The 26,429-nt window shown below is 46.4% G+C and overlaps 1 protein-coding gene across 2 annotated transcripts in view; it reads left to right on the forward strand.

The window, feature by feature from the left end:
* LOC116967563 (Y+L amino acid transporter 2-like) overlaps positions 1-26,429 on the forward strand; it is an 82,943-nt gene that overhangs the window by 25,900 nt on the left and 30,614 nt on the right. For both annotated transcript variants that reach the window (XM_033014190.1, XM_033014184.1), the window contains exons 3-6: positions 4,207-4,332; positions 10,849-10,993; positions 22,126-22,249; positions 25,809-25,912. In XM_033014190.1, coding sequence (XP_032870081.1) covers positions 4,207-4,332; positions 10,849-10,993; positions 22,126-22,249; positions 25,809-25,912 — 499 coding nt within the window. The remainder of the gene's footprint in view (positions 1-4,206; positions 4,333-10,848; positions 10,994-22,125; positions 22,250-25,808; positions 25,913-26,429) is intronic.

A 26,429-nucleotide genomic window follows, 5' to 3' on the forward strand; every position in this document is an offset into this window, starting at 1 on the left:
TAATATTGTATTGTATTGTATTTTAATGACCACACAGCCAGGCTGGTGGAATTTGTTATCAGTACAGCTCGGTACAGGTTCCAACATTTCATCAAACATTAAACATATAACATAGATATACATACAGACAGACACATTACATAATACATAAGGGCCATGCTTATTCTTATTCCTCACCGTACAGAGTTTAAAATGTTAATTGCAGTGGGAATGAAACTGTTTTTGAAGCGGTTTGTTTTGGAGGCAATTGTCCTGTAACGCCTCCCAGAGGGCAGTAGCTGAAAGGCATAGTGTGCAGGGTGAGTAGGATCAGAAATGATCTTGCGGGCTCTGTGTAGTGTCCGTTTGTGGTAAAGTGATTCAAGGGATGGTAGGGGTAAGCCAATAATTTTGGATGCTCTGTTGATGATGCGCTGTAATTTCTTCCGGGAGAGTGAGTCGAGACTGCCGAACCAGACTGTGATGGATGAAGTGAGGATGCATTCGATGATGGCTGTATAGAAGCGGAGCATGAGATGAGACCTTACTCTGAACTTCCTGAGCTGTCGGAGATGGAAAAGTCTTTGCTGGGCTTTTCCATAGATGTGGTCTGCGTTTGTCCTCCATTTGAGGTTGTTGCTGATGTGGGTTCCAAGGAGTTTGAATGTGTCAGTGATGGAGATGGATTCACCTTTAATGAGCACAGGAGTTTTGGGGGATGGCTGGCGTCTTGGGTCGATGATGAGTTCTTTTGTTTTTGATGAGTTGAGTAAGAGATCATGGTCTGTGCACCAGGTCACTGCTTGGTTGACCTGTGCACGGTATTCAGTTTCTTGGTTGTTGGTGATGAATCCTATGATGGTTGAGTCGTCCGTGTACTTGTACAGGTTGACAGAGCTGTGGTGGGATGTGAGCTGGTTTGTGTAAAGGGAGAATAACCAGGGTAGGAGAGAACACAGCCTTGGGGTGTGCCTGTACTGAGGAACAGAGGGGAGGATGTGTTATTGTTGATCCTCACCCTCTGTTGCCTGTTCCAGAGAAAGCTGTGAATCCAGTGACAGATGCATGGGTCAATGTTCATGTCCAGTAATTTATTGAACAGTTTGGCCGGATTTATTGTATTGAATGCAGAGCTGAAATCCATGAACAGGATGAAGGCATATGTGTTTGCGGACTCCAGGCGGTTCAGAATGTGATGAGTTGCTAAGTTGACGGTGTCCTCAACTGACCTGTTGGCTCTGTATGCAAATTGGTATGGGTCCATGAGTGGGGTGGTGACAGTTTTCAGGTGATTGAGTATGATGCGCTCAAATGATTTCATGACTGCCGATGTAATTTATTATAATTTTATTGGAAGCAATTGTACAAAAAAGAATGACTTAACAGTTCTACAACTCTAGCACAGCTTCAATTTTAACATTTTACAAACAGAATATTAACTTGAAATAAGAAAAAAGAAAGAAGAAAGGAAGGAGAAAGATGAGAAGAAAGGAAAAGAAAAGGAGATTGTCCGTCGACCCACCCCTGCGCCCGCTCACCCAACCTTACAATCGGTTTTGAGTTTGTGTTCAACCATTGTATTGTTCAAGATATTCATTAAAATGAGATCACATCTTTAAAAATTGATCTGGTTTGTCAGTCAAGACAAACCGAATTTTTTCTAGATGTAGTGTCTCTGTCATTTCCGTAATCCACATCTTCACTGAGGGGACTGTTGTCTTTTTCCAAAATTTAAGTATGTTTTTTTGCTGATATTAGACCGTAATCAAGAAGGGGTCTTTGAAATACCGTTAGTTTGACACATTTTGAAATTTGATTAAAAAAAAAAAAAAAAGTCTAAATCTCCGCTATAAATGGTTTTCCGCGCGACAGTGTGCCGCTGCGCCGATGGTTGAGTGCGTAGAAATCCGTGGAGTTGACTTTAGCGGAAAGCGTGTACGAGGGTGCGGGCTGACTGCAGCCATACATGCCCAGGCCATAACACCCCCACCACCGTGTTTCAAAGATGAGGTGGTATGCTTTGGATCTTGGTTAGTTCCTTTTCTCCTCCATACTTTGCTCTTGCCATCACTCTGATATAAGTTAATCTTCGTCTCATCTGCACACAAGACCTTTTTCCAGAACTCTGGTTGATCTTTTAAGTACTTCGTGGCAAACTGTAACCTGGCCATCCTATTTTTGCGGCTAACCAGTGGTTTGCATCTTGCAGTGTAGCCTCTATATTTCTGTTCATGAAGTCTTCTGCGGACAGTGGTCATTGACAAATCCACACCTGTCTCCTGAAGAGTGTTTCTGATCTGTCGGACACGTGTTTGGGGATTTTTCTTCATTATAGAGAGAATTCTTCTGTCATCTGCTGTGGAGGTCTTCCTTGGCCTGCCAGTCCCTTTGCGATTAGTAAGCTCACCAGTGCTCTCTTTCTTCTTAATGATGTTCCAAACTGTTTATTTTGGTAAGCCTAAGGTTTGGCTGATGTCTCTAACAGCTTTATTTTTGTTTCTCAGTCTCATAATGGCTTCTTTGACTTTCATTGGCACAACTTTGGTCCTCATGATGATAAACAGCAAGAAAAGTTTCCAAAAGTGATGGAAAGACTGGAGGAAAGACTAGGTGCTGAGAGCTCTCTTATACCTGCATTAAGGAGGCTTTTAAACACACCTGAGCAATTACAAACACCTGTGAAGCCATGTGTCCCAAACATCATGGCGCCCTGAAATGGGGGGACTGTGTATAAACACAGCTGTAATTTCTACATGGTGAAACCAAAATGTATAAAAATGGCCTTTATTAAAATCTGACAATGGGCACTTTAACCACATGTGATTCTTTTTCTATTACAAATCTCAAATTGTGGAGTACAGAGGCAAATAAATAAATGATGGGCCTTTGTCCCAAACATTATGGAGGGCACTGTAAAGAGCCTGTCCCACTTAGGCTATTTTTTCGGCGACTACAGGCGACCAGGCTGTCGCCACATGGTCGCCGGGGTGGCGCCTGTATGGTCATGAGTCGTCTCCTCAGTCGCCCAAAGAGTCGTAGCGTCTTTCTGGTCTCTGCTGGATTTTCAACATGTTGAAAATTTTTTGGAGGCAGTCGGAAACAGTGGGCTTGACGCCAATGAGCGTAGCTTGACTTCTCCTGACGTAGGTGCTGTCGTAGTTGTCGCCAGGTGACGTAGATTGTCGCTAGTGCTGACTTCATTTTTTGTTGTTGTTGTTAATGTAATGATTATATTTCAAATTTTATGTCGTTGGGGGGGGGGGTCCAGTCGCGGGTTTTTCGGCGACCTGTAACGACTATGACAGTCGCCTAAAAATAGCCTAAGTGGGACAACCCTTAAGTCCATGATAAAGAGACCATAATTAGAAGGTAGTAACACAAGGAACTTCAGGTGCTGGAATCTTGAGCAAAAGGGGTGAGTGGGCGGTGAGCTTGAGTGGGCTTGAGTGGCACGGTGGCGCAGCGGTAGAGTTGCTGCCTTACAACGCTTACAGACCCGGGCTCGATCCTGACTGCGGGTGCTGTCTTTTTGTATGTTTTCCGATCGACCTGCTTGGGCTTTCTCCAAGATCTCCGGTTTAATCCCACACTGCAAAGACGCACAGGTTTGCAGGCTAATCTGTAGGTATATGTGTAAGTTGTCACCAGTGCGTGCTGGTTAGTGTTAGTGTTTGCGGGCATCGCTGGTCGGTCCGGACTCCGCGCTGTATCTCTAGATACAAAATACAAGATACATTTATTTGTCACATGTGCCAGTGAAATGTGATCACCAGACAATAAAATAAAGAACACAACACACTAAACTAAACTAAACTCAACAGGTCAGACAGAATTTGTGGAGGGAGTGGACAGATGATGTTTTGGGTTGGGATTTTTCTTCAGACTGATGGTATAGAGGTGAGAAAGCTGGTAAATAGATGGAGGGGGGGGGGGGGGGCAGACAAAGCCTGGAAAGTGATAGGTGGAAAGACACAAAATGCTTGCGTAACTCCGCATGTTATCTTGCACAATATGTAATTCCCTTATCCTGTATCTGTATACTGTGGATGGCTCGATTGTAATCAGGTCGCCTGTGTGCCCCAGGACTGGCTGCAGTTCCCAGGTCGTAAAAACGAATTGAAAAAAAAAAAAAAACACACCTGCGGGCCGGATGATTTCGGGTTGTGGGCCGGATCCCGGCTATAGGTAACGTTTCATCCATGTAACCCTTATGTTTTGTATCTGAAGGGCTGCTGACGATGGTGAACTGCGGCAAGGTGGCGTGGGGAGCTTCTCTGCAAGTGGTGTCCACATTTGCCAAGGTCAGCGCCTTGATCATCATCATTGTGGCAGGACTGGTGAAGCTCTGTCAAGGTAAGGCCTTGTTTTCTCCTGTGTGGAAAAAAAATTCCACCAGTTTACGAATAATAGACTAAACTAAACTCCATCCGCCATCTGCCCACCAATTTCTAAAGCTTTAGATTAGTTTAGAGATCCAGCGCGGAACAGGCCCTTCGGCCCACCCAGTCCGCACTGACCAGCGATCCCCCGCACATTAACAGTTTTACCAAGATGCAAACCTGTACGTCTTTGGAGTGCGGGAGGAAACCGAAGATCTCAGAGAGAACCCACGCAGGTCACGGGGAGAACGTACAAACTCCGTACAGACAAGCACCCGTGGTCGGGATCGGACCCGGGTCTCTGGCGCTGTGAGGCAGCAACTCTACCGCCGAGGTTAAAATATTTTGCTTCTACCAAGACTGATGGGGTTGCGGACTATGAAGAGGACTGTCAGTGTGTCCAAAGAGATAATGACTGGGGGCGGCACGGCGGCGCAGCGGTAGAGTTGCTGCCTCACAGCGCCAGAGACCCCGGTTCAATCCTGACAAGGGGTGCTCTCAGCACAGGGTTTGTACGTTCTCCCTGTGACCACGTGGGTTTTCTCCGGGTGCTCTGGGTTCCTCCAGCACACCGTGCATGCTTGTAGGTTAATTGGCTTCTGTAAATTGTCCCGCGTGTGTAGGGTAGAACCAGTGTGCAGGGATCGTTGGTCGGCACGGACTCAGTGGGCCGAAGGGCCTGTTTCCGCGCTGTATCTCCAAACTAAACTAAACTAAAGCTATCGAAATTGGTGAACAGATGGCAGATGGAGTTTAGTTTAATCTATTATATTATAATGTGTACCAAGGTACAATGGAAATATTTTATTTGCATGCAATCCAGTTTACCCCACGACAGAAGGGGGAGGAGTTAGACAATAGGTGCAGGAGTAGGCCATTCGGCCCTTCGAGCCAGCACCGCCATTCAATGTGATCATGGCTGATCATCCACAATCAGTATCCCGTTCCTGCCTTCTCCCCATATCCCCTGACTCCATTATCTTTAAGAGCTCCATCTAACTCACTCTCTGAGGCAGTGAATTCCACAGACTCTCAAATCTCTGGGTGAAAAAGTATTTCCTTATCTCCGTTCTAAATGGCTTATTCCTTATTCTTAAACTGTGGTTCTGGACTCCCCCAACATCAGGAACATGTTCCCTGCCTCTAGCGAGTCCAAACCCTTTGTACAGTTTGATAACAACAGGGAAGAAGGATCTATGTGGCGTTCTGTGCTGCATCTTGGTGGGACCAGTCTGTTGCTGAAGGTGCTCCTCAGGTTGACCAGTGTGTCATGGAGGGGGACTGTTTCCGCACTGTATCTCTAAACTCAATTAAACTAAAAAAAGTTCATAACTCCCTGAAAATGGCAACACAAACTACTGGCGGTAAAGACGGCAAAAGCTATGTCTGCCTTCGTTGATCAGGGCATTGGGTGTAAGAGTCAGGAAGCCATGGTGCAGCTTTCCAGGTCTTTGGTTAGGAGTTTTGTGTACAATTCTGGTCGTCCCATTACTGAAAGAATATAGAGGCTTTGGAGAGGATGCTGCCGGCATTAGAGGGTATAAACTACAGTATGAGGAGTGGTTGGACAAACTCAGATTGTTTTCTCTTGAATGTCCGAGATTGAGGGGAGACCTGATACAAACACGGGTCCACCACCGATTTCCCGGCACCCCTGGTCCCAGAGCCTTGCCGTATTATCCATTTTGCCGGACCCACAGAGGTCACGGCCTTGAGATACCGGCCCACAAAGTCGGCCTCGGGAGTCGGCTATGGTAACGGATCTGCCGGCTCTGGCCGGGCCGGAGTTCCAGAGCCCCGGCCGCAGGGGGGGGGGGGGGAAACACGACCCGCCGATCGGTCGCGGAAGTCCCGATGAGGTCAAGATCGGCCGCCTCACCCGGCCTAGGTGCCCCATTTTCGGGGGGGTTTCCAGGGGGGCAGGTTTCAAGTCCGCTCTGGTAATTTTGTCCAGGTTAAAGGAGGCTAAGTCAATGGAATTGATGGGCCGAATGCCCTAATTCTCTCCTATCACTTATGACCATATGACCACCAGTTGCTGGAAATTCGGTGGTGGACCTGTATTTATGTTTCTATTAATGTTCAACTCTCAACCCCTGTTTGATACTGAAATATGAAACACTTTGTCCAGAGCACCCGATTTACAAAGGTTTCCAATGCTTGCAAATGATGTATTATTATGACTAATTTTGTCTGAATTAAAGAGCTGACCACAAGTGATAGAGTCATAGAGTCATTGAGTGATACAGTGTGGAAACAGGAAACTTGCTCACACTGGCCAACATGTCCCAGCTACACCAGCCCCACCTGCCTGTGCTTGGTCCATATCCATCCAAACCTGTCCTATCCATGTATCTGTCTAACTGTTTCTTAAACGTTGGGATAGACCCAACCCCAACTACCTCCTCTGGCAGCTTGTTCCAATCACCCATCGCCCTTTGCATGAAAAAGTTACCCCTCGGATTTTCCTATTAAATCTTTTCCCTTTCACCTGAAGCCTATGTCCTCTGGTCCTCGATTCCCCTACTCTGGGCAAGAGACTCTGTGCATCTACCCGATTTATTCCTCTCATGATTTTGTACACCTCTGTAAGATCACCCCTCATCCTCCTGGCCTCCAAGGAATAGAGTCCCAGCCGACTCAACCTCTCCCTATAGCTCACACCCTCTAATCCTGGCAACATCCTCATAAACCTTCTCCGAACCCTTTCAAGCTTGACAATATTTGTCCTATATTATGGTGCCCAGAACTGAACACAGTATTCTAAATGCGGCCTCACCCAATGAAAACAACTGCAACATGACCTCCCATTATAAATCGCTGGAAGATCTGTATATAAAATGATGGGAGGTATTGGAAATCGTGGACAGTCCGGACAAACACTGTTTCACACAGAGAGTTGAGAGTCTGTGGAATTCTCTGCCTCAGAGGCCAGTTCTCTGGATACTTTCAAGAGAGAGCTAGATAGAGCTCTTAAAGATAGCGGAGTCAGGGGATATGGGGAGAAGGCAGGAACGGGGTACTGATTGTGGATGATCAGCAGCGTGAAAACTAAACCGACTGAACTGAACTAAATTAATTGGCGCTGCCGGCTCGAAGGGCCGAAAGGCCTACTCCTGCACCTATTGTCTATAGAACCACCTCGATGGGTGAAATGCGAGGCAAGTTTTTTTTGCCCAGAGGGTGGGTGGGTGTTGCTGGAACGCGCTGCCAGGGGTGGTGGTGGTGGAGACAGATACAATAGTGGCATTGAAGAAGCTTTTTGGAAGGGCTCATGGATATGGATCACATGCAGGTAGAGGAGATGAATGTAACTTGGTGTCCTGGTTGGCACATTGTGTTCTTGTACAATACTGTTCTATTTTTGCAGGAACTCAGCGCATTTGGGGGTAGATTTTGTGACGCTCTGCTTCTAATGAGGAATTTCTCTCAGCGGGGAATCTGTAACCTGAAATGTCCTGACTCACAGTCATAGACTCGTACAGTGTGGAAACAAGCCCAGCGAGTCCGCGCCGACCAACATGTCCCATCCACACTAGTCCCACCTGCCCGCGTTTGGGCCATATCCCTCCAAATCTGCCCTATCCATGTACCTGTCCAAATGTTTCTTAAACATTGCAATAGTACCTCCCTCAACTCTCTGCTTCAGAGCGCGGTGGAGGCCGGTTCTCAGGATACTTTCAAGATAGGGCTCTTGAAGATAGCGGAGTCAGGAGATATGGGGAGAAGGCAGGAACGGGGTACTGATTGTGGATGATCAGCCATGATCACAATGAATGGCGGTGCTGGCCTGAATGGCCGAATGCCTTACTCCTGCACCCATTGTCTGGTGTTTATTGTCAACTACCTCCTCCGGCAGCTCGTTCCATACACTCACCACCCGTTGGGTAAAAACAAAAAGTTACCCCTCAGATTCTGACTAAATCTTTTCTCCCTCATCTTTAGCCTATGTCCTCTGGTTCTCTATTCCTTTACTCTGGGTGAAAGTCTCTGTGCCTCCGCCCGATCTATTCCTCTCCTGATTTTGTACACCTCTACAAGATCGGCCCACAACTTCCTGCCCTCCAAGGAACAGAGTCCCAGCCTGCTCAACCTCTTCCCATAGCTCAGTCTCTCGAGTCCTGGCAACATCCTCGTAAATCTTCTCTACAACCCTTTCCAGCTTGGAAAAGCATAATGTATAACACATACCACATCTCCCAACTCACGCAGTGTAAGTCAGTCCCTCCAGCGTTCAGTAGCATGTGAGTCGGATTAGATAGGGTAGACAGTCAGAATAACCATATACCATATAACCATATAACAATTACAGCATGGAAACAGGCCATCTCGGCCCTTCTAGTCCGTGCCGAATACGTATTCTCCCCTAGTCCCACCTACCTGCACTCAGACCATAACCCTCCATTCCTTTCCCGTCCATATAACTATCCAATTTATTTTTAAATGTTAAAATCGAACCTGCCTCCACCACCTTCACTGGAAGCTCATTCCACACAGCTACCACTCTCTGAGTAAAGAAGTTCCCAATCATGTTACCCCTAAAATTCTGTCCCTTAATTCTCAAGTCATGTCCTCTTGTTTAAATCTTCCCTAGTCTCAGTGGGAAAAGCTTATCCACGTCAACTCTGTCTATCCCTCTCATCATTTTAAAGACCTCTATCAAGTCCCCCCATAACCTTCTGCGCTCCAAAGAATAAAGACCTAACTTGTTCAACCTTTCTCTGTAACTTAGTTGCTGAAACCCAAGCAACATTCTAGTAAATCTCCTCTGTACTCTCTCTATTTTGTTGACATCCTTCCTATAATTAAGGCGACCAAAATTGTACACCATACTCCAGAATTGGCCTCACCAATGCCTTGTACAATTTTAACATTACATCCCAACTTCTATACTCAATGCTCTGATTTATAAAGGCCAGCACACCAAAAGCTTTCTTTACCACCCTATCTACATGAGATTCCACCTTCAGGGAACTGTGCACAGTTATTCCCAGATCCCTCTGTTCAACTGCATTCTTCAATTCCCTACCATTTACCATGTACGTCCTATTTTGATTTGTCCTGCCAAGATGTAGCACCTCACACTTATCAGCATTAAACTCCATCTGCCATCTTTCAGCCCACTCTTCCAACTGGCATAAATCTCTCTGTAGACTTTGAAAATCTACTTCATTATCCACAACACCACCTATCTTGGTATCATCTGCATACTTACTAATCCAATTTACCACACCATCATCCAGATCATTGATGTACATGACAAACAACAGTGGACCCAACACAGATCCCTGTGGCACCCCACTAGTCACTGGCCTCCAACCTGACAAACAGCCATGCACCATTACTCTCCGGCATCTCCCATTCAGCCACTGTTGAATCCATCTTGCTACTCCACCATTTATACCCAACAATTGAACCTTCTTAACCAACCTTCCATGAGGAACCTTGTCAAAGGCCTTACTGATGTCCATATATACAACATCCACTGCTTTACCCTCATCAATTTCCCGAGTAACCTCTTCAAAAAATTCAAGAAGATTAGTCAAACATGACCTTCCAGGCACAAATCCATGTTGACTGTTCCTAATCAGACCCTGTTTATCCAGATTCTTATATATATTATCTCTAAGTATCCTTTCCATTAATTTGCCCACCACTGACGTCAAACTAACAGGTCTATAATTGCTAGGTTTACTCTTAGAACCCTTTTTAAACAATGGAACAACATGCGCAGTACGCCAATCCTCCGGCACTATTCCCGTTTCTAATGACATTTGAAATATTTCTGTCATAGCCCCTGTCTATTATTTATTGTCTGTAGATAAGTGATGGTCTTGGCATTATGTTCAGCACAGACATTGTGGGCCGAAGGGCCTGTTCTTGGGCTGTACTGTTCCAGGTTGACCGAGAAATCCCATTCCCTATTTATTTATTTTTAGTTTTGGTTTTAGAGATACAGCGCAGAAACAGGGCCTTCGACCCACCGAGTCCGCACACTAACACTATCCTACACACACTGGGGACAAGTTTGACATTTACACCAAGCCAATTAACCTACTGACCTGCACGTCTTTGGAGTGTGGGAGGAAACCGAAGTTCCCGGAGAAAACCCACGCTGGTCACGGGGAGAACTTACAAACTCCGTAAAGGCAGCACCCGCAGTCGGGATCGAACCCGGGTGTCTGGCACCGCAAGGCAGCAAGTCTACAGCCGCGCCACCGTGCCGCCCCGAATAACTGCCAGAAAATCAGCGGCGGACCTGTACGTGGTTAGTGCGCAGGTAGATAAGTGATAGTCTTGACATTGTGGGCCGAAGGGCCTGTTCTTGTGCTGCACCGTTCCTACCCAGGAACCTCGCTTCCCATTCATCCGCCACTCTCGCGACGGGGGGAAATATGGGAAAATGATGATACTGCCTTGTTTGAAAACTACATTGTGAAACAAAGTTGGTGGGACAGCAATCTCACAGTGAATGTATCATCTATTGCAGGACAGGCAGATAAGTTCCAAAATTCCTTTCAGGGCTCCAAGCTGAACGCTGGCGATATGGCCCTCGCTCTTTATTCAGCGTTGTACTCTTACTCAGGATGGGACACTCTCAACTTTGTGACCGAAGAGCTTCACAACCCTGAAAGGTGAGTCTTTACTGTTTGAGAACGACAACAACACTGAAGATCCCTCTTCTTCCATCCTCTTCTATTCTCACACAGAGAAGTGTGAGGTGTTGCATTGTGGGACGTCAAACGAGGGCAGGACCGACACAGTGAATGGTAGGCCTCTGGGGTAGTGTTGTAGAGCAGAGGGATCTAGGAGTACAAGTGCATGGTTCCTTGAAGGTCGAGTCGCAGGTGGATAAGGTGGTCAAAAGGCTTTTGGCACGTCGGCCTTCATCAGTCAGAGTATTGAGTATAGAAGTTGGGAGGTCATGTTGTATTAGACGTTGTATTAGACGTTGGTGAGAACCGCATTTTGAGTATTACGTTCAGTTCTGGCACCATGTTATAGGAAAGATATTGTCAAGCTTGAAAGAATGCAGAGAAGATTTACGAGGATGTTGCCAGGACTAGAGGGTGTAAACTATTGGTAGAGGCTGGGTAGGTTGGGTCTCTATTCCTTGGAGCGCAGGAGGATCAAGGGTAATCTGATAGAGGTGTATAAAATCATGAGAGGAATAGTTCGGATAGATGCACAGAGTCTTTTATTCTGAGTAGGGGAATTGAGGACCAGAGGACATAGGTTCAAGGTGAAGGGGAACAGATTTAATGGGAATCTGAGGGGTAACTTTTTCACACAAAGGGTGGTGAGTGTATGGAACAAGCTGCCAGAAGAGGTAGTGAAGGCTGGGACTATCCCAATGTTTAAGAAACAGTTGGACAGATAGGACAAGTTTGGAGGGATATGGACCAAACGCAGGCAGGTGGGACTAGTGTAGCTGGGACATGTTGGCCGGTGTGGGCAAGTTGGGCCGAAGGGCCTGTTTCTAAGCTGCATCACTCTATGACTATCTATTTGGAAGGATCACAAGTGATAGAAAATAGGTGCAGGAGTAGGACACTCGGCCCATCGAGCCATTCAGCATGATCCAAAATAAGGACCCCGTTCCTGCTTTCTCCCCATATATCAACAGATGTGAGCAAATTATTTAAAAAATAAGACATTACAAAGATAGTTTATTTGTTACATAATAATATTTAAACAAATTGATTGAGCAATCAAGAAGCCATTGTCATGAATTCTACACCTCTGCATCATACAAATCAAAGTCAGAGGTCACGTCAAACACTCCCACAAAGAAATTTCAGGTTTCTGTGGAAGTTATGGGTAATAATTTCAAGCCCACTTTTATCAACAAATCAATTTAACTGATAGGTGTAGAATTAGGTCATTCGGCCCATCAAGTCTACTCTGCCATTCAATCATGGCTGATCTATCTCTCCCTCCTAACCCCATTCTCCTGCCTTCTCCCCATAACCATCATAATCAAGTGTTTATCTATCTCTGCCTTAAATATATCCACTGACTTGGCCTCCACAGCCTTCTGTGGCAAAGAATTCCACAGATTCACCACCCTCTGACTAAACATATTCCTCCCCATCTCCTTTTTTTCTCTGGAACTCTCTGCCACAGAAGGTAGTTGAGGCCAGTTCATTGGCTATATTTAAGAGGGAGTTAGATGTGGCCCTTGTGGTTAAAGGGATCAGGGGGTATGGAGAGAAGGCAGGTACAGGATACTGAGTTGGATGATCAGCCATGATCATATTGAATGGCGGTGCAGGCTCGAAGGGCTGAATGGCCTACTCCTACGCCTATTTTCTATGTTTCTATGTTTCCTAAAAGAACATCCTTTAATTCTGAGGCTGGACCTCTAGTCCTAGACTCTCCCACTAGTGGAAACATCCTCTCCACATCCACTCTATCCAAGCGATGAGAGGGGTGAGAGTGAGAAGGATGAGGGGGAACCTCATTGAAACTTACTCTGGCTTTGAGAATGATCCCAGGAATGAGTGGTTAACATATGATGAGTGTTTCACAGCACTGGGCGTGTGGTTTAGTTTAGTTTAGAGATACAGCGCAGATCAGCCCCTTCGTCCCACCGACCAGCGATCCCCGCACGTTAACACTATCTTATACAGTGCCCTCCATAATGTTTGGGACAAAGACCCATCATTTATTTATTTGCCTCTGTACTCCACAATTTGAGATTTGTAATAGAAAAAATCACATGTGGTTAAAGTGCACATTGTCAGATTTTATTAAAGGCCATTTTTATACATTTTGGTTTCACCATGTAGAAATTACAGCAGTGTTTATACATAGTCCCCCCTCATTTCAGGACACCACAATGTTTGGGACACAGCAATGTCATTCAAATGAAAGTAGTCATGTTTAGTATTTTGTTGCATATACTTTGCATGCAATGACTGCTTGAAGTCTGCGATTCATGGACGTCACCAGTTGCTGGGTGTCTTGTCTGGTGATGCTCTGCCACGCCGGTATTGCAGCCATCTTTAGCTTATGCTTGTTTTGGGGGCTAGTCCCCTTCAGTTTTCTCTTCAGCATATAAAAGGCATGCTCAATTGGGCTCAGATCAGGTGATTGACTTGGCCACTCAAGAATAGACCATTTTTTAGCTTTGAAAAACTCCTTTGTTGCTTCAGCAGTATGTTTGGGATCATTAGGTACACAAAAATGCTGGAGAAACTCAGCGGGTGCAGCAGCATCTATGGAGCGAAGGAAATAGGCGACGTTTTGGGCCGAACCCCTTCTTCAGACTGAACTACATGAATGGTGATGAACTTGGGATCATTGCCTTGTTGTAGAATGAACCACAGGCCAATGAGTTTTGAGGCATTTGTTTGAACTTGAGCAGATAGGTGTCTATACACTTCAGAATCCATTATGCTACTACCAGCAGCAGTTGTATCATCAATGAAGATAAGCGAGCCAATTTCTACATGGTGAAAACAAAATGTATAAAAATATCCTTTAATAAAATCTTTAACCACATGTGATTTTTTTCTATTACAAATCTCAAATTGAGTACAGAGGCAAATAAATAAATGATGGGTCTTTGTCCCAAACATTATGGAGGGTTCCTTATTCTATTTATTTTTTATTTTATTGCTTTATTGTCGTTGTAGTGGCGCATACATTGAAATTTATGCGCACTGCCCGAGCGGAGCTCAAATGTACAAGATAAAAAATAACAATAAAATAACAGCAAAAATAAAAATTGTTCATACACTCACGTGCACAGACTGGGACACATACACACGGATTCACACATGCATACACATTGTGCCGACATATGCACCCTTACCAGGATATAAGATATTGCACTCACAAGGTCATTGTCAGAGTATAAGATTTTGCACAGAATAGTATAATAATAAATATTGTAAATGAATATATCAGCATTGCACAAAGGTGGGTATTGTACAGTATAAATATTGGCCATGGGAGGTGTGTGTTCAGTGCAGAGTTCAGAGTGGTGATGGCCTTGGGGTAGAAACTGTTTGTTCATCTTGTGGTGTGTGATTTGATGGACCTGTAACGCTTTCCTGAGGGCAGAAGGGCAAGCAAGTGATGTGCGGGATTTGATGAGACCTTTAGGATGCGTGATGCCTTCCGCAAGCAACGGGAGCGATAGATCTCTTCCAGGGCAGGCAGGTGTGTGTTGGTGATCTTCTGGGCTGTGTTGATGACTCTCTGCAGAGCCTTCTTGTCAGCCGCAGAACTGTTGCCGTGATACCACACCAGGATGCCGTGTGTCAGGACACTCTCAATGGAGCAACGGTTGGAATGACACTAGCAGCTGTTATGGCAAGTTGACATTCCGGAGTGTTCTTAGGAAGTAAAGCCATTGTTGTGGCTTCTTTAACAGGGAGTGTGTGTTAGTTGACCACCTGAGATCTGCTGAGATGTGGGTGCCCAGGAACCTGAAACTAGAGACTCTGTCCACTCTTTCTCTGTTTATGTGCAGTGGGGGATGGTCACAAGGGACAATTTTTACCAAGCCAATTAACCCACTGAGCTGCATGTCTTTGGAGTATGGGAGGAAACTGATGTTCTCGGAGAAAACCGACGCAGCACAGCGGTGGAGTTGCTGCCTTACAGCAAAATGCAGCTCCAGAGACCCGGGTTCGATCCCGACTACGGGTGCTGTCTGTATGGAGTTTGTACGTTCTCCCCGTGATCTGCGTGGGTTTTCTCCGAGATCTTCGGTTTCCTCCCACACTCCAAAGACGTGCAGGTTTGTAGGTTAATTGGCTTGATTAATTGGCTTGATAAAAATGTAAAATTGTCCAAGTTGGCGATATGCAGAGTACTGCCTTGCCGACTACAAAATTCAGAAGGTTCAGAAGGTTCAGGTCACGGTGAGAACATAGAAGCTCTGTATAGAAAAGCACCCGTAGTTAGGATCTAACCCAGGTCTCTGACGCTATAAGGCAGCAACTATAGCGCGCCACCATGCCGTCGTATACTCACCGGAGTTTAGAAGGATGAGGGGGTACCTCATTGAAACTTACCGTATAGTGAAAGTCCTGGATAGTGTGGATGTGGGGAGGATGTTTTCACTAGTGGGAGATTCTAGGACCAGAGTTATAGAGTGACCAACGTGCCCGCACCGGGCAACATGTCCCAGCTACACTCGTCCCACCTGACAGCATTTGGTCCATATCCCTCCAAACATGTCCTATCCATGTAAAGGCCATAGCCTCAGAATAAATGGACGTACCTTTAGGAATTTCTTTAGTCAGAGGGTGGTGAATCTGTGGAATTCTTTGCCACAGACGGCTGTGGAGACCAAGTCAATGGATATTTTTAAGGCAGAGATAGATAGATTCTTGATTAGTACGGGTGTCAGCGGTTATGGGGAGAAGGCAGGAGAATGGGGTTAGGAGGGAGAGATAGATCAGCCATGATTGAATGGTGGAGGAGACTCGATGGGCTGAGTGGCCTAATTATGCTCCTGTGACATGAACATACACCACTGCCCAATCAAGTCAAGTCACTTTTATTTATATAGCACATTTAAAAAAACAACTCTCGTTGGCCAAAGTGCTTTACATTGGTGGAGGTACTAATGTAACAGTGGTTCATAGATTAAATACATACATATATACATATAGCCCTCGCTCAGAGGACGTCAAGAAAGGCTTGGGAGTAGAGATGAGTTTTAAGTCTCGACTTAAAGGAGTCGATGGAGGGGGCAGTTCTGATGGGAAGAGGGATGCTGTTCCACAGTCTAGGAGCTGCAACCGCAAAGGCACGGTCGCCCCATAGCTTATGCCTAGATGGTCAGTAACCCCAAGTCGGCCGATCTGAGGGACCTGGAGGTAGTGTGGTGGGTAAGCAGACTTTTGATGTAGGAGGGGGCAAGCCCATTGAGGGCTTTGTCGACATAAAGGAGGATCTTGACATTTATTTGGAACCGCACAGGGAGCCAGTGGAGAGAGGCCAGGATCGGGGTGATGTGGTCCCTTTTTCGGGCGCCCGTCAGGAGTCTCGCTGCGGCGTTTTGGACCAGTTGCAGGCAGGACAGGGATGATTGGCTGATGCCAGTGTAAAGGGCGTTGCAGTAATCTAGGCGGGAGGAGATGAATGTGTGGATGATCTTTTCGAGGTCATCAAATTGGAGGAATGGTTTTATTCTAGCAATCGTCCGAAGCTGGAAAAAGCTAGCTTTTACCACGGCATTGACTTGTTTGTCAAATTTCAATGCTGAGTCAAATATCACGCCAAGGTTTTTGATGTGAGGTTTGAGTAATGGGGTAAGGCTTCCAAGGCTGCCTGCTGTCATTTTGATTGAGTCCGAGGGGCCGAGTAGGATGACCTCAGACTTACTCTCATTTAGTTGGAGGAAGCTCTGGGCCATCCAACACTTTATATCCTCGAGGCAGCGGTAAGGTTAAGCAGATTTGATCGGTTGTTGGGTTTCAGGGGGAGATAGAGTTGTGTATCGTCTGCATAGCAATGGAAGGAAATGCCGTGCCTTTGAATGATTTGGCCTAAGGGGAGCATATACAGGGAGAAGAGAATGGGGCCAAGGATGGAACCTTGTGGAGCCCCGCAGCAGAGGCTAGCTGGGGAGGAGAAAGAGTTGCTATGTTAGTAGAGAAACTCCTATCTTTGAGGTAGGAGACGAACCAGCTCAGGGCAGTGCCATCAATACCAACCCCGTACCGGAGACGGTCAATTAGGATGGTGTGGTCGACTGTATCAAATGCTGCGCTGAGGTCGAGAAGGAGCAGGATTGCACAGTCGCCGGAGTCAACGGTGAGAAGTAGGTCGTTGTGTACCTAGTGGGAGTACAATAACACGCAAAGCACCAGAAACGTCATGAAAATCGGGTTCAGGTTTATATTGTCACGTGTACTGAGGCACAGTGAAAAGCTTTGTTTTGCATGCTAGATCCGATAGTACACGATCAGATTGTGCGGCACGGTGGCGCAGCGGTAGAGTTGCTGTCTTACAGCACCAGCGACCCGGGTTCGATCCTAACTAGGGGTGGTATGAATGTAGAAATTGTCCCTAGTGTGTGTCGGATAGTGTTGGAGTGCGGGGATCACTGGTCTGTCCGGACTCAGTGGGCCGAAGGGCCTGTTTTAGGAGCTTCTTGTGCACCAGTTGATGTTCAGTTATTATGGTTTTGTCATTCAACCACTGGCACGGTGGCTCAGCGGTAGAGTTGCTGCCTCACAGCGCCAGAGACCCGGGTTTAATTCTGACTACGGGTGCTGTCTGTACGGAGTTTGTACGTTCTCCCCATGACCTGCGTGGGTTTTGTCCAGGTGCTCCGGTTTCCTCCCACACTCCAAAAACGTGCAGGCTTGTAGGTTGATACAATATGCTGGAATAACTCAGCCCGAAACGTCAAACATTCCTTCTATCCAGAGATGCTACCTGTCCCACTGAGTTACTCCAGCATTTTGTGTCTATCTTCGCTGTAAACCAGCATCTGCAGTTCCTTCCTTTGTAGGTTAGTTGGCTACTGTAAATTTCCCCCAGTGCGTAAGATGGAACTGGTATACTGGTCGACAATAGGTGCAGGAATAGGCCATTCGGCACCTTCGAGCCAGCACCGCCATTCACTGTGATCATGGCCGTTCATCCACACTCAGTGCCCCATTCCTGCCTTCTACCCATATCCCCTGACTCCACTTATCTTTAAGTGCTCTATCTAACTCTCTCTTGAAAGCATCCAGAGAATTGGCCTCCACTGCCTTCTGAGGCAGAGAATTCCACAGATTCACAACTCTCTGGGTGAAATTTTTTTTCCTCATCTCCGTTCTAAATGGTTTACCCTTTATTCTTAAACTGTGGCCCCTGGTTCTGGACTCCCACAACATCGGGAACATGTTTCCTTCCTCTAGTGTGTCCAATCCCTTAATAATCTTATATGTTTCAATAATATATCCTCTCATCCTTCTAAATTCCAGTGTATACAAGCCCAGCCGCTCCATTCTTTCAACATGTGACAATCCCGCCAGGTTGGTGTGGATTCAGTGTGCCGGAGGGGCTGTTTCTCTGCTGTATCTCTAAAACTAAAACTACTATACATAAATGCAATCAAGTCAAACTCAAGTACCATAGATAGACCAAAGGGAACAGGATGTAGCTCCCAGTATTGGAGAGCACCAGTTCTAGAGCCAAAGCCCAATATCTGCAATGGGGTAGAGGTGAATCGGACAGTACTCGAACTTATGGAGGTAAAGCTCATGGAGGTAAATCTTAGCTGATATGTGTAGGAAGGAACTGCAGATGCTGGTTTACACCGAAGATAGACACAAAATGCTGGAGTACTCAATGGGGCAGTCTCGACCCGAAATGTCACCCATTCCTTCTCTCCAGAGATGCTGCCTGTTCCGCTGAGTTACTCCAGCATTTTGTGTCTTATCTTCGGTGCCTTAGCTGATGCGTGATCAAGGCAATCCACAGGCATTGATGTAGAAGGAGATTTTAGGATCCAAGTCCATGGCTCCCTGAAAGTGACCACACAAGTAGATAGATGGGTAAAGATGGCCTTCCTTCATCAGCCTCACAGCGCCAGAGACGCAGGTTCGATCCTGATGCCGGGCGCTGTCTGTACGGAGTTTGTACGTTCCGCCCGTGACCGCGTGGGTTTTCTCCGGGTGCTCTGGTTTTCTCCCACACTCCAAAGACGTGCAGGTTTGTCGGTCATTTCGCTTCGGTGAAGATTGTAAATTGTGCCCGGTGTGTGTGTGAGATAGTGCTAGTGTACGGGGTGATCGCTGGTGGGCCCGTTTCTGTGCTGTATCTCTAAACTAAACCAAACTAAACAGTCAGGACATTGAGTGCAAGATCCAGGAAATTGTGTCGCAGCTTCGTGATCGATGGTTGGTACGGACTCGATGGGCTGAAGGGCCTGTTTCCATGCTGCATCTCTAAACTAAACTGAAATGAAAATATCACTGTTCAAAATCATTTTACGGAGTGAAGGGGAGAAATATAGGAATCCATAGGGCTCGGTGGGACGAAGGGCCTGTTTCCACGCTGTATCTCTAAACTAAATTAAACTAAACTAAGTTAGGCTAATCACATCAGCAGAACCCGGAACATTTATGTTTAATAAAACTATAAGTAAAATGCTGCACCTGATAAAATCTAATGGACTGCAATTAATGTAACATAAAATGGTGCTTTAAAATAGAACTTTCAAAGCAATTCTATGATATAAAATGTAACAGAATACTGTAACATAATGTAACATTAATGTAACATAAAATGGTGCTTTAAAATAGAACTTTCAAAGCAATTCTATGATATAAAATGTATCTAACAGAATACTACGAGCATATACATCGTTAGTATCAGAGCATGCTCCTGCAATCTTGCTTTACCGATGTTGGGGGAGTCCAGAACCAGGGGCCACAGTTTAAGAATAACGGGTAGGCCATTTAGAATGGAGAAGAGGAAACACTTTTTCACCCAAGGAGTAGAGAATCTGTGGAATTCTCTCTCAGAGGGAAGTGGAGGCCAATTCTCTGGATGCTTTCAAGAGAGAGTTAGATGGAGCTCTTAAAGATAATCAAGGGATATGGGGAGAAGGCAGGAACGGGGTACTGATTGTGGATGAGCAGTCATGGTCACATTGAATGGCGATGCTGGCTCGAAGGGCCGAATGGCCTACTCCTGCACCTATTGTCTATTGATGTGTAGATTACTTGAACTAAATCACGAGAGGCATAGATAGAGTGGAGAGTCAGAACCTTTCTCTCTGGGTGGGAAAGATGAAAGACAAAAGTTGAATAGCAAGTTTGTAGATGACACAAAACCAAGTGGGAATCTAGATGGTTGTCCAAAATTGCAGCAGGTTCTTGATCGATTGGCCAGGTGATGGGATTTAATAGAGAGAAATGTGAGGTGGTGCATTTTGGAAAGTCGAACACAGTGAATGATAGAGTTCTGGGGAGTGTGCAGAGCAGAGGGTTTCAGAAACATTTAGACAGGCACATGGCTAGAACAGGTTTAGAGGGATATAGGCCAAACATAACAGGTGGGACTAGTGCAGATGCGGTATGTTAGTTGGTGTGGGCAAGTTGGGCCAAAGGGCCTCTTTCTTCGCTGTGACTCATGTGTGTGTGTTTGTATATATATGTGTACATGTGTGTGCATATATGTGTATGTGTAGATATATATATGTGTGTGTGTATATGTGCATGGGTGTGTATATTTGTGTGTGTATATATATATATGCATGGGTGTGTATATGTATGCGTGTGTGTATATATATATGTGTGTATATGTGTCTATATGTGTGTGTGTGTATATATATATATATATATATATATATGTGTGTATATATGTGTGTGTGTGTGTGTATGTGTGTGTGTGTGTGTATGTGTGTGTGTGTTTGTATATATATATATATATATGTGTGTGTGTGTGTGTATATATACATATGTCTCTATATTATACAGGAGATGCAAAATCTTCCCACTGAAACCACCACCTCCCCGGGTACTTTCCCCTGCCACCGCAGGAGATGCAACACCTGTCCCTTTACCTCCCCCTCCTTGACTCCATCCAAGGACCCAAACAGTCTTTCCAGGTGAGGCAGAGGTTGACTTGCACCTTCTCCAACCTCATCTACTGTATCCGCTGTTCCAGGTGTCAACTCCTCTACACCAGCGAGACCAAGCTCAGGCTCTGCGATAGTTTCACTGAACACCTCCGTCTAATCCTACCCGATCTCCCGGTGGCTCAGCACTTCAACTCCCCCCTCCCATTCCCAATCTGACCTTTCTGTCCTGGGCCTCCTCCATTGTCAGAGTGAGGTCCAGCACAAATTGGAGGAACAGCAACTCATATTTTTCTTGGGTAGTTTACACCCCAGTGGTATGAACATTGACTTCTCCAACTTCAAATCGCCCTTGCTTTCTCTCTCCACCCCCTCCACCGTCCCAATTCTCCCACTAGTCTTACTGTCTCTGACTGCATTCTATCTTTGTCCCAACCCCTACCCTGACATCAGTCTGAAGAAGGGTCTCGCCCGGAAACGTCGCCCATTCTTTCTCTCCAGAGATGCTGCCTCGCCCACTGAGTTACTCCAGCATTTTGTGTCTACCTTCGATTTAAACCAGCATCTGTAGTTCTTTCTCATACACACACACACACCCACACACACACACACACACACACACACACACACATACACACACACACACACACCCACACACACACACACACACACACACACACACACACACACACACACACACACACACACCAGAGTAAGATTTTCATATGTTAAACTTCTGCTATTGCAGCTGAAACTGCGTGGGGAATGCAGTTCCTTACAGCGTGAACGTTTGGACTCCACAGTTGTCAATGTTAATGGCCTGTCCCACGCAGGATCACGCACGCTCCTCAGTCATGGCAGACCAATGATGCACTTGCCGATTTTTTTTTGGCGACTGCCGGCGTCATTGTCAGTACATATCAGGTCACCGGAAAAGTCACGGCGTGACGACGTGTTGCCGCGCGGTGTTTTTTCCAAGTGTCGCAACATTTTATTTGTCGCTGCTGGATATTGAAATCTTTCGGCAACCCTGATATGTCAGTCAATGACGCCGGCGGTCTCCGAAAAAAAATCGGCAAGTGCGTCATTGGTCTGCCATGAGTGAGGAGCGTGCGTGATCCAGGGTGGGTTCCGGTTTGCCCGTGATAATCGTGCACTCGCTTGCCTTTTGATTTGCTGTTGCGATAATTGATGACCGATCTTCCCCCCCCTTGGTGACAGGAACCTGCCCTTGGCGATTGCTATTTCCATGCCCCTGGTAACGATCATCTACCTCCTGACAAACGTGGCCTACTACGCAGTCCTGGACATCCCAACCATCCTCCACAGTGATGCCGTGGCCGTGGTAAGTCTTTGCTGCCAAGCGCTACACAACACAATGGCCTGACTGTGGTGATTCTGATCTTTTTGCTCTGTTGGATTTGGGCTCACAGGAGCAGTTATTTTTTTCTTGTACGATTTAACAAGTGAGTGATAGGGATCTGGTCAGAGCAGAGCGACAGAGTCATGGAGTGATACAGCGTGGAAACAGGCCCAGCTTGCCCACACCAGCCAACATGTCCCATCTAGACTAGTCCCACCTGCCCGCGTTTGGTCCACATCCCTCCAAGCCTGTCCTATCCATGTACCTGTCTAACTGTTTCTTAAACGTTGGGATAGTCCCAGTCTCAACTACCTCCTCTGGCAGCTTGTTCCATACACCCACCACCCTTTGTGTGAAAAAGTTACCCCTCAGATTCCTATTAAGTCTTTTCCCCTTCACCTTGAACCTATGTCCTCTGGTCCTCGATTCCCCTACTCTAGGCAAGAGATTCTGTGCGTCTACCCGATCTATTCTTCTCTTGATTTTATACACCTCTATAAGATCACCCCTCATCCTCCTGTGCTCCAAGGAATAAAGTCCCAGCCTACTCAACCTCTCCCTATAGCTCAGGCCCACTAGCCCTGGCAACATCCTTGTAAATCTTCTCTGTACCGTTTCCAGCTTGACAACATCTTGACAACATGGCGCCCAGAACTGAACACAATACTCTAAATTCCATTCCGTGAGGAATTTCTCCGGGTGCTTTGGTTTCCTCCCACATTCCAAAGACGTGCAGGTTTGTAGGTTAATTGGCTTTGGTATCAGTGTGCGTAGGATAGTGCCAGTGAACGGGGTATTTGCTAGTTAGCGCGGACTTAACCCTCGTGTGTCGGATAGTGCCAGCGTACGGAGTGATCGCCGGTCGGGGCGGACTCGGCGGGTCCAAGGGCCTGTTTCCACCCTGTGTCTCTAAAGTCTAAAGTGTCTGCTCAAGAGATTTAACAAGCGATCTAATGCCGTCAACCTCGCCTGTGGACGCCAAGCATGAGGCCAGCAGCAGAGAGCATTGATGGTGTCAAGGTGACCTGCACTGGTTGCATTGGCATCAGCCCATCCAGCGTAGGATCACATAACAGGGATGTGAATACGTGGCGCTGATACAAAAATAGGTGGAAGGGCAGGTTGTGTAGAGAAAGCAGGGACTCTGCAGAAGGACTTAAGTTTAGTGATTCAGCACGGAAACAGGCCCTTCGGCCCACCGGGTCTGCTCCGACCAGCAATCCCTGCTCACAAACACATACTAGTGACATTTTTTACATTTACCAAGCCAATTAACCTAGACACCTGTACGTCTTTGGAGTGTGGGAGGAAACCGAAGATCTCGAAGAAAACCCACGCAGGTCATGGGGAGAATGTACAAACTCCGTACAGGCAGCACCCGTGGTCAGGATCGAACCTGGGTCTCCGGCGCTGTGAGGCAGCAATCTACCGCTGCGCCACCGTGCCGCCGTGGCATGGACAGGTTTAGATTAGATTTTTAGATTAGATTCCTTTATTGTCATTCAGACCTTTCGGTTGGGAGAGTGGGCAGAGAAGTGGCAGATGGAATATAGTGTAGCAAAGTGTGGAGTCATGCATTTTGGTCGTAGGAATAAAGGTGTAGACCATTTTCTAAATGGGGAGTGGATGCAGAAATCGGAGATGCAAAGGGACTTGGGAGCGCTGGTGCAGGATTCCCCAAAAAGTTAATCTACAAGTCAAATCGGTAGTAAAGAAAGCAAACTCAATGCTAGCATTTATTTCAAGAGGGCTTGAATACAAAAACAGGGATGTAATGCTGAGGCTCTATAAGGCGCTGGTAAGGCCACATTTGGAATATTGCGAGCAATTTTGGGCACCATATCTGAGGAAGGTTGTGCTGGCTCTGGAGAGGGTCCAGAGGAGGTTTACGAGAATGATCCCAGGAATGAGTGGGTTAACATATGATGAGTGTTTGACGGCACTGGGCCTGTACTCGCTGGAGTTTAGAAGGTTGAGAGGGGACCTCATTGAAACTTACCGAATCGTGAAAGGCCTGGATAGAGTGGATGTGGAGAGGATGTTTCCACTGGTGGGAGAGTCTAGGACCAGAGGTCATAGCCTCAGAATTAAAGGGCGCTCTTTTAGAAAGGAGGTGAGGAGGAACTTCTTTAGTCAGAGGGCCGTTAATTTGAGGAACTTATTGCCATGGAGGGCTGTAGAGACCAAGTCAGTGGATATTTTTAAGGCAGGGATAAACACATTCTTGATTAGAACGGGTGTCAATGGGTTATGGGGAGAAGGCAGGAAAATAGGATTAGGAGGCAGAGATCAGCCATGATTGAATGGCGATGGGCCGAATGGCCTAATTCTACTCTTGGGAACTAGCGTGGAATGGCTTCAGCCTGTGGGAAATCAGTGGATGGCCCATTGTGGGCTGTGGGAGAGGTGATTACGAAGGGAGACCTAAAATACTGAGTAACTCCAGATGGTAGATACACAGTCTGCCCAGAGTAGGGGAATCGAGGACCAGAGGACGGGTTCAAGGTGAAGGGGAAACGATTTAATAGGAATCTGAGTGATAACTTTTTCGCACAAAGGTTGGTGGGTGTATGGAACAAGCTGCCATAGGAAGTAGTTGAGGCTGGGACTATCCCACCATTTAAATCAAACGGGTACAGTACATGGACAGGTTTAGAGGGATATGGACCAAGTGCAGGCAGGTGGGTCTAGTGTAGCTGGGACATGTTGGTCGGTGTGGGCAAGTTGGGCCGAAGGGCTTGTTTTGCACGCTGTATCACTCTATAACTCAGCAGGCAGGCAGCATCTCTGGAAAAAAGAAATGGGTGACATTTTGGGTTAAGAACCTCCTTCAGACAAAGGGATCCAAGCAGTGGAACTAGTCGGACGACTGGGGCGGGGGGGGAGGGGGCAGCGAGGGAATGCAAGGGTGACTTGAAATGAGAGAAATAGGCATTCATACCGCTGGATTGTTGGAGAACGGGAAAACTCCACACAGACAGCAACCGAGGTCAGGATCGAACCCGCGTCTCTGGCGCCGTGAGGCAGTGGCTCTACCAGCTGCGCCACCCTGCCACCCTTATTTTCTTGTCAATATCAGAGTATTCAACCTTAGTAACCAGATGGTGGACACAAAACCAGATGTTTTATATCCACGTACATGGATAGGACAGGTTTGGAGAGATATGGGCAGGTGGACTAGTGTAGATGGGACATGTTGGCTGGTGTGGGCAAGTTAGGCCGAAGGACTTGTTTCCACACTGTATTACTCTATGACTCCACGACTATGACTCATATGAGTATAGAAGCGAAGAGGTTCTTCTGCAGTTGTACAGGGTCCTAGTGAAAACACATGGAGCATTGTGTGCAGTTTTGGGATGGCGGGACTGTCATATGTTGATAGAATGGAGTGGCTGGGCTTGTATACTCTGGAATTTAGAAGGATGAGAGGGTATCCTATTGAAACATATTGTCTATTGTCTATTGTCCATGACTAAGGCTCTGTGACTCTGTGACTATGTCTATGTTGAAAGTCAGACATGCAAAACAATGTTTCTTTTAGACTTTTGCAGATAGTGTCCTGGGTTACGTGAAGTGGCTCATACCACTGTCGGTAGCGATATCCTGCTACGGTGGCCTTAACTCATCTATCATTGCATCCTCCAGGTAAGTCTGAAGTGTGTGGTGGGTGGAGGATTGCAAACTGCAGCACGGTGGCGCAGCGGTAGAATTCAGTTCAGTTCAGTTTAGTTTACTTTATTGTCAGGTGTACCAAGGAACAGTGAAAAGATTTAGTTGCGTGATGACCAGTCAGCGGAAAGACAACACCTGATTACAATCGAACCATCCACAGTGGACTTAAGGGACAGAAGTTTAGGGGTAACATGAGGGGGAACTTCTTTACTCAGAGAGTGGTAGCGGTGTGGAATGAGCTTCCAGTGGAAGTGGTGGCGGCAGGTTCGTTGGTATCATTTAAAAAAAAATTGGATAGGCATATGGATGAGAAGGGAATGGAGGGTTATGGTATGAGTGCAGGCAGGTGGGACTAAGGGAAAAAAGTTGTTCGGCACGGACTTGTAGGGCCGAGATGGCCTGTTTCCGTGCTGTAATTGTTATATGGTTATATGGTTATAGTGTACAGATACAGGATAAACCTTTAGTGCAAGGTAAAGCCAGCAAAGTC

The sequence above is a fragment of the Amblyraja radiata genome, chromosome 2 (assembly GCF_010909765.2).
Source record: "Amblyraja radiata isolate CabotCenter1 chromosome 2, sAmbRad1.1.pri, whole genome shotgun sequence".
In the NCBI taxonomy this organism is placed as follows: domain Eukaryota; kingdom Metazoa; phylum Chordata; class Chondrichthyes; order Rajiformes; family Rajidae; genus Amblyraja; species Amblyraja radiata.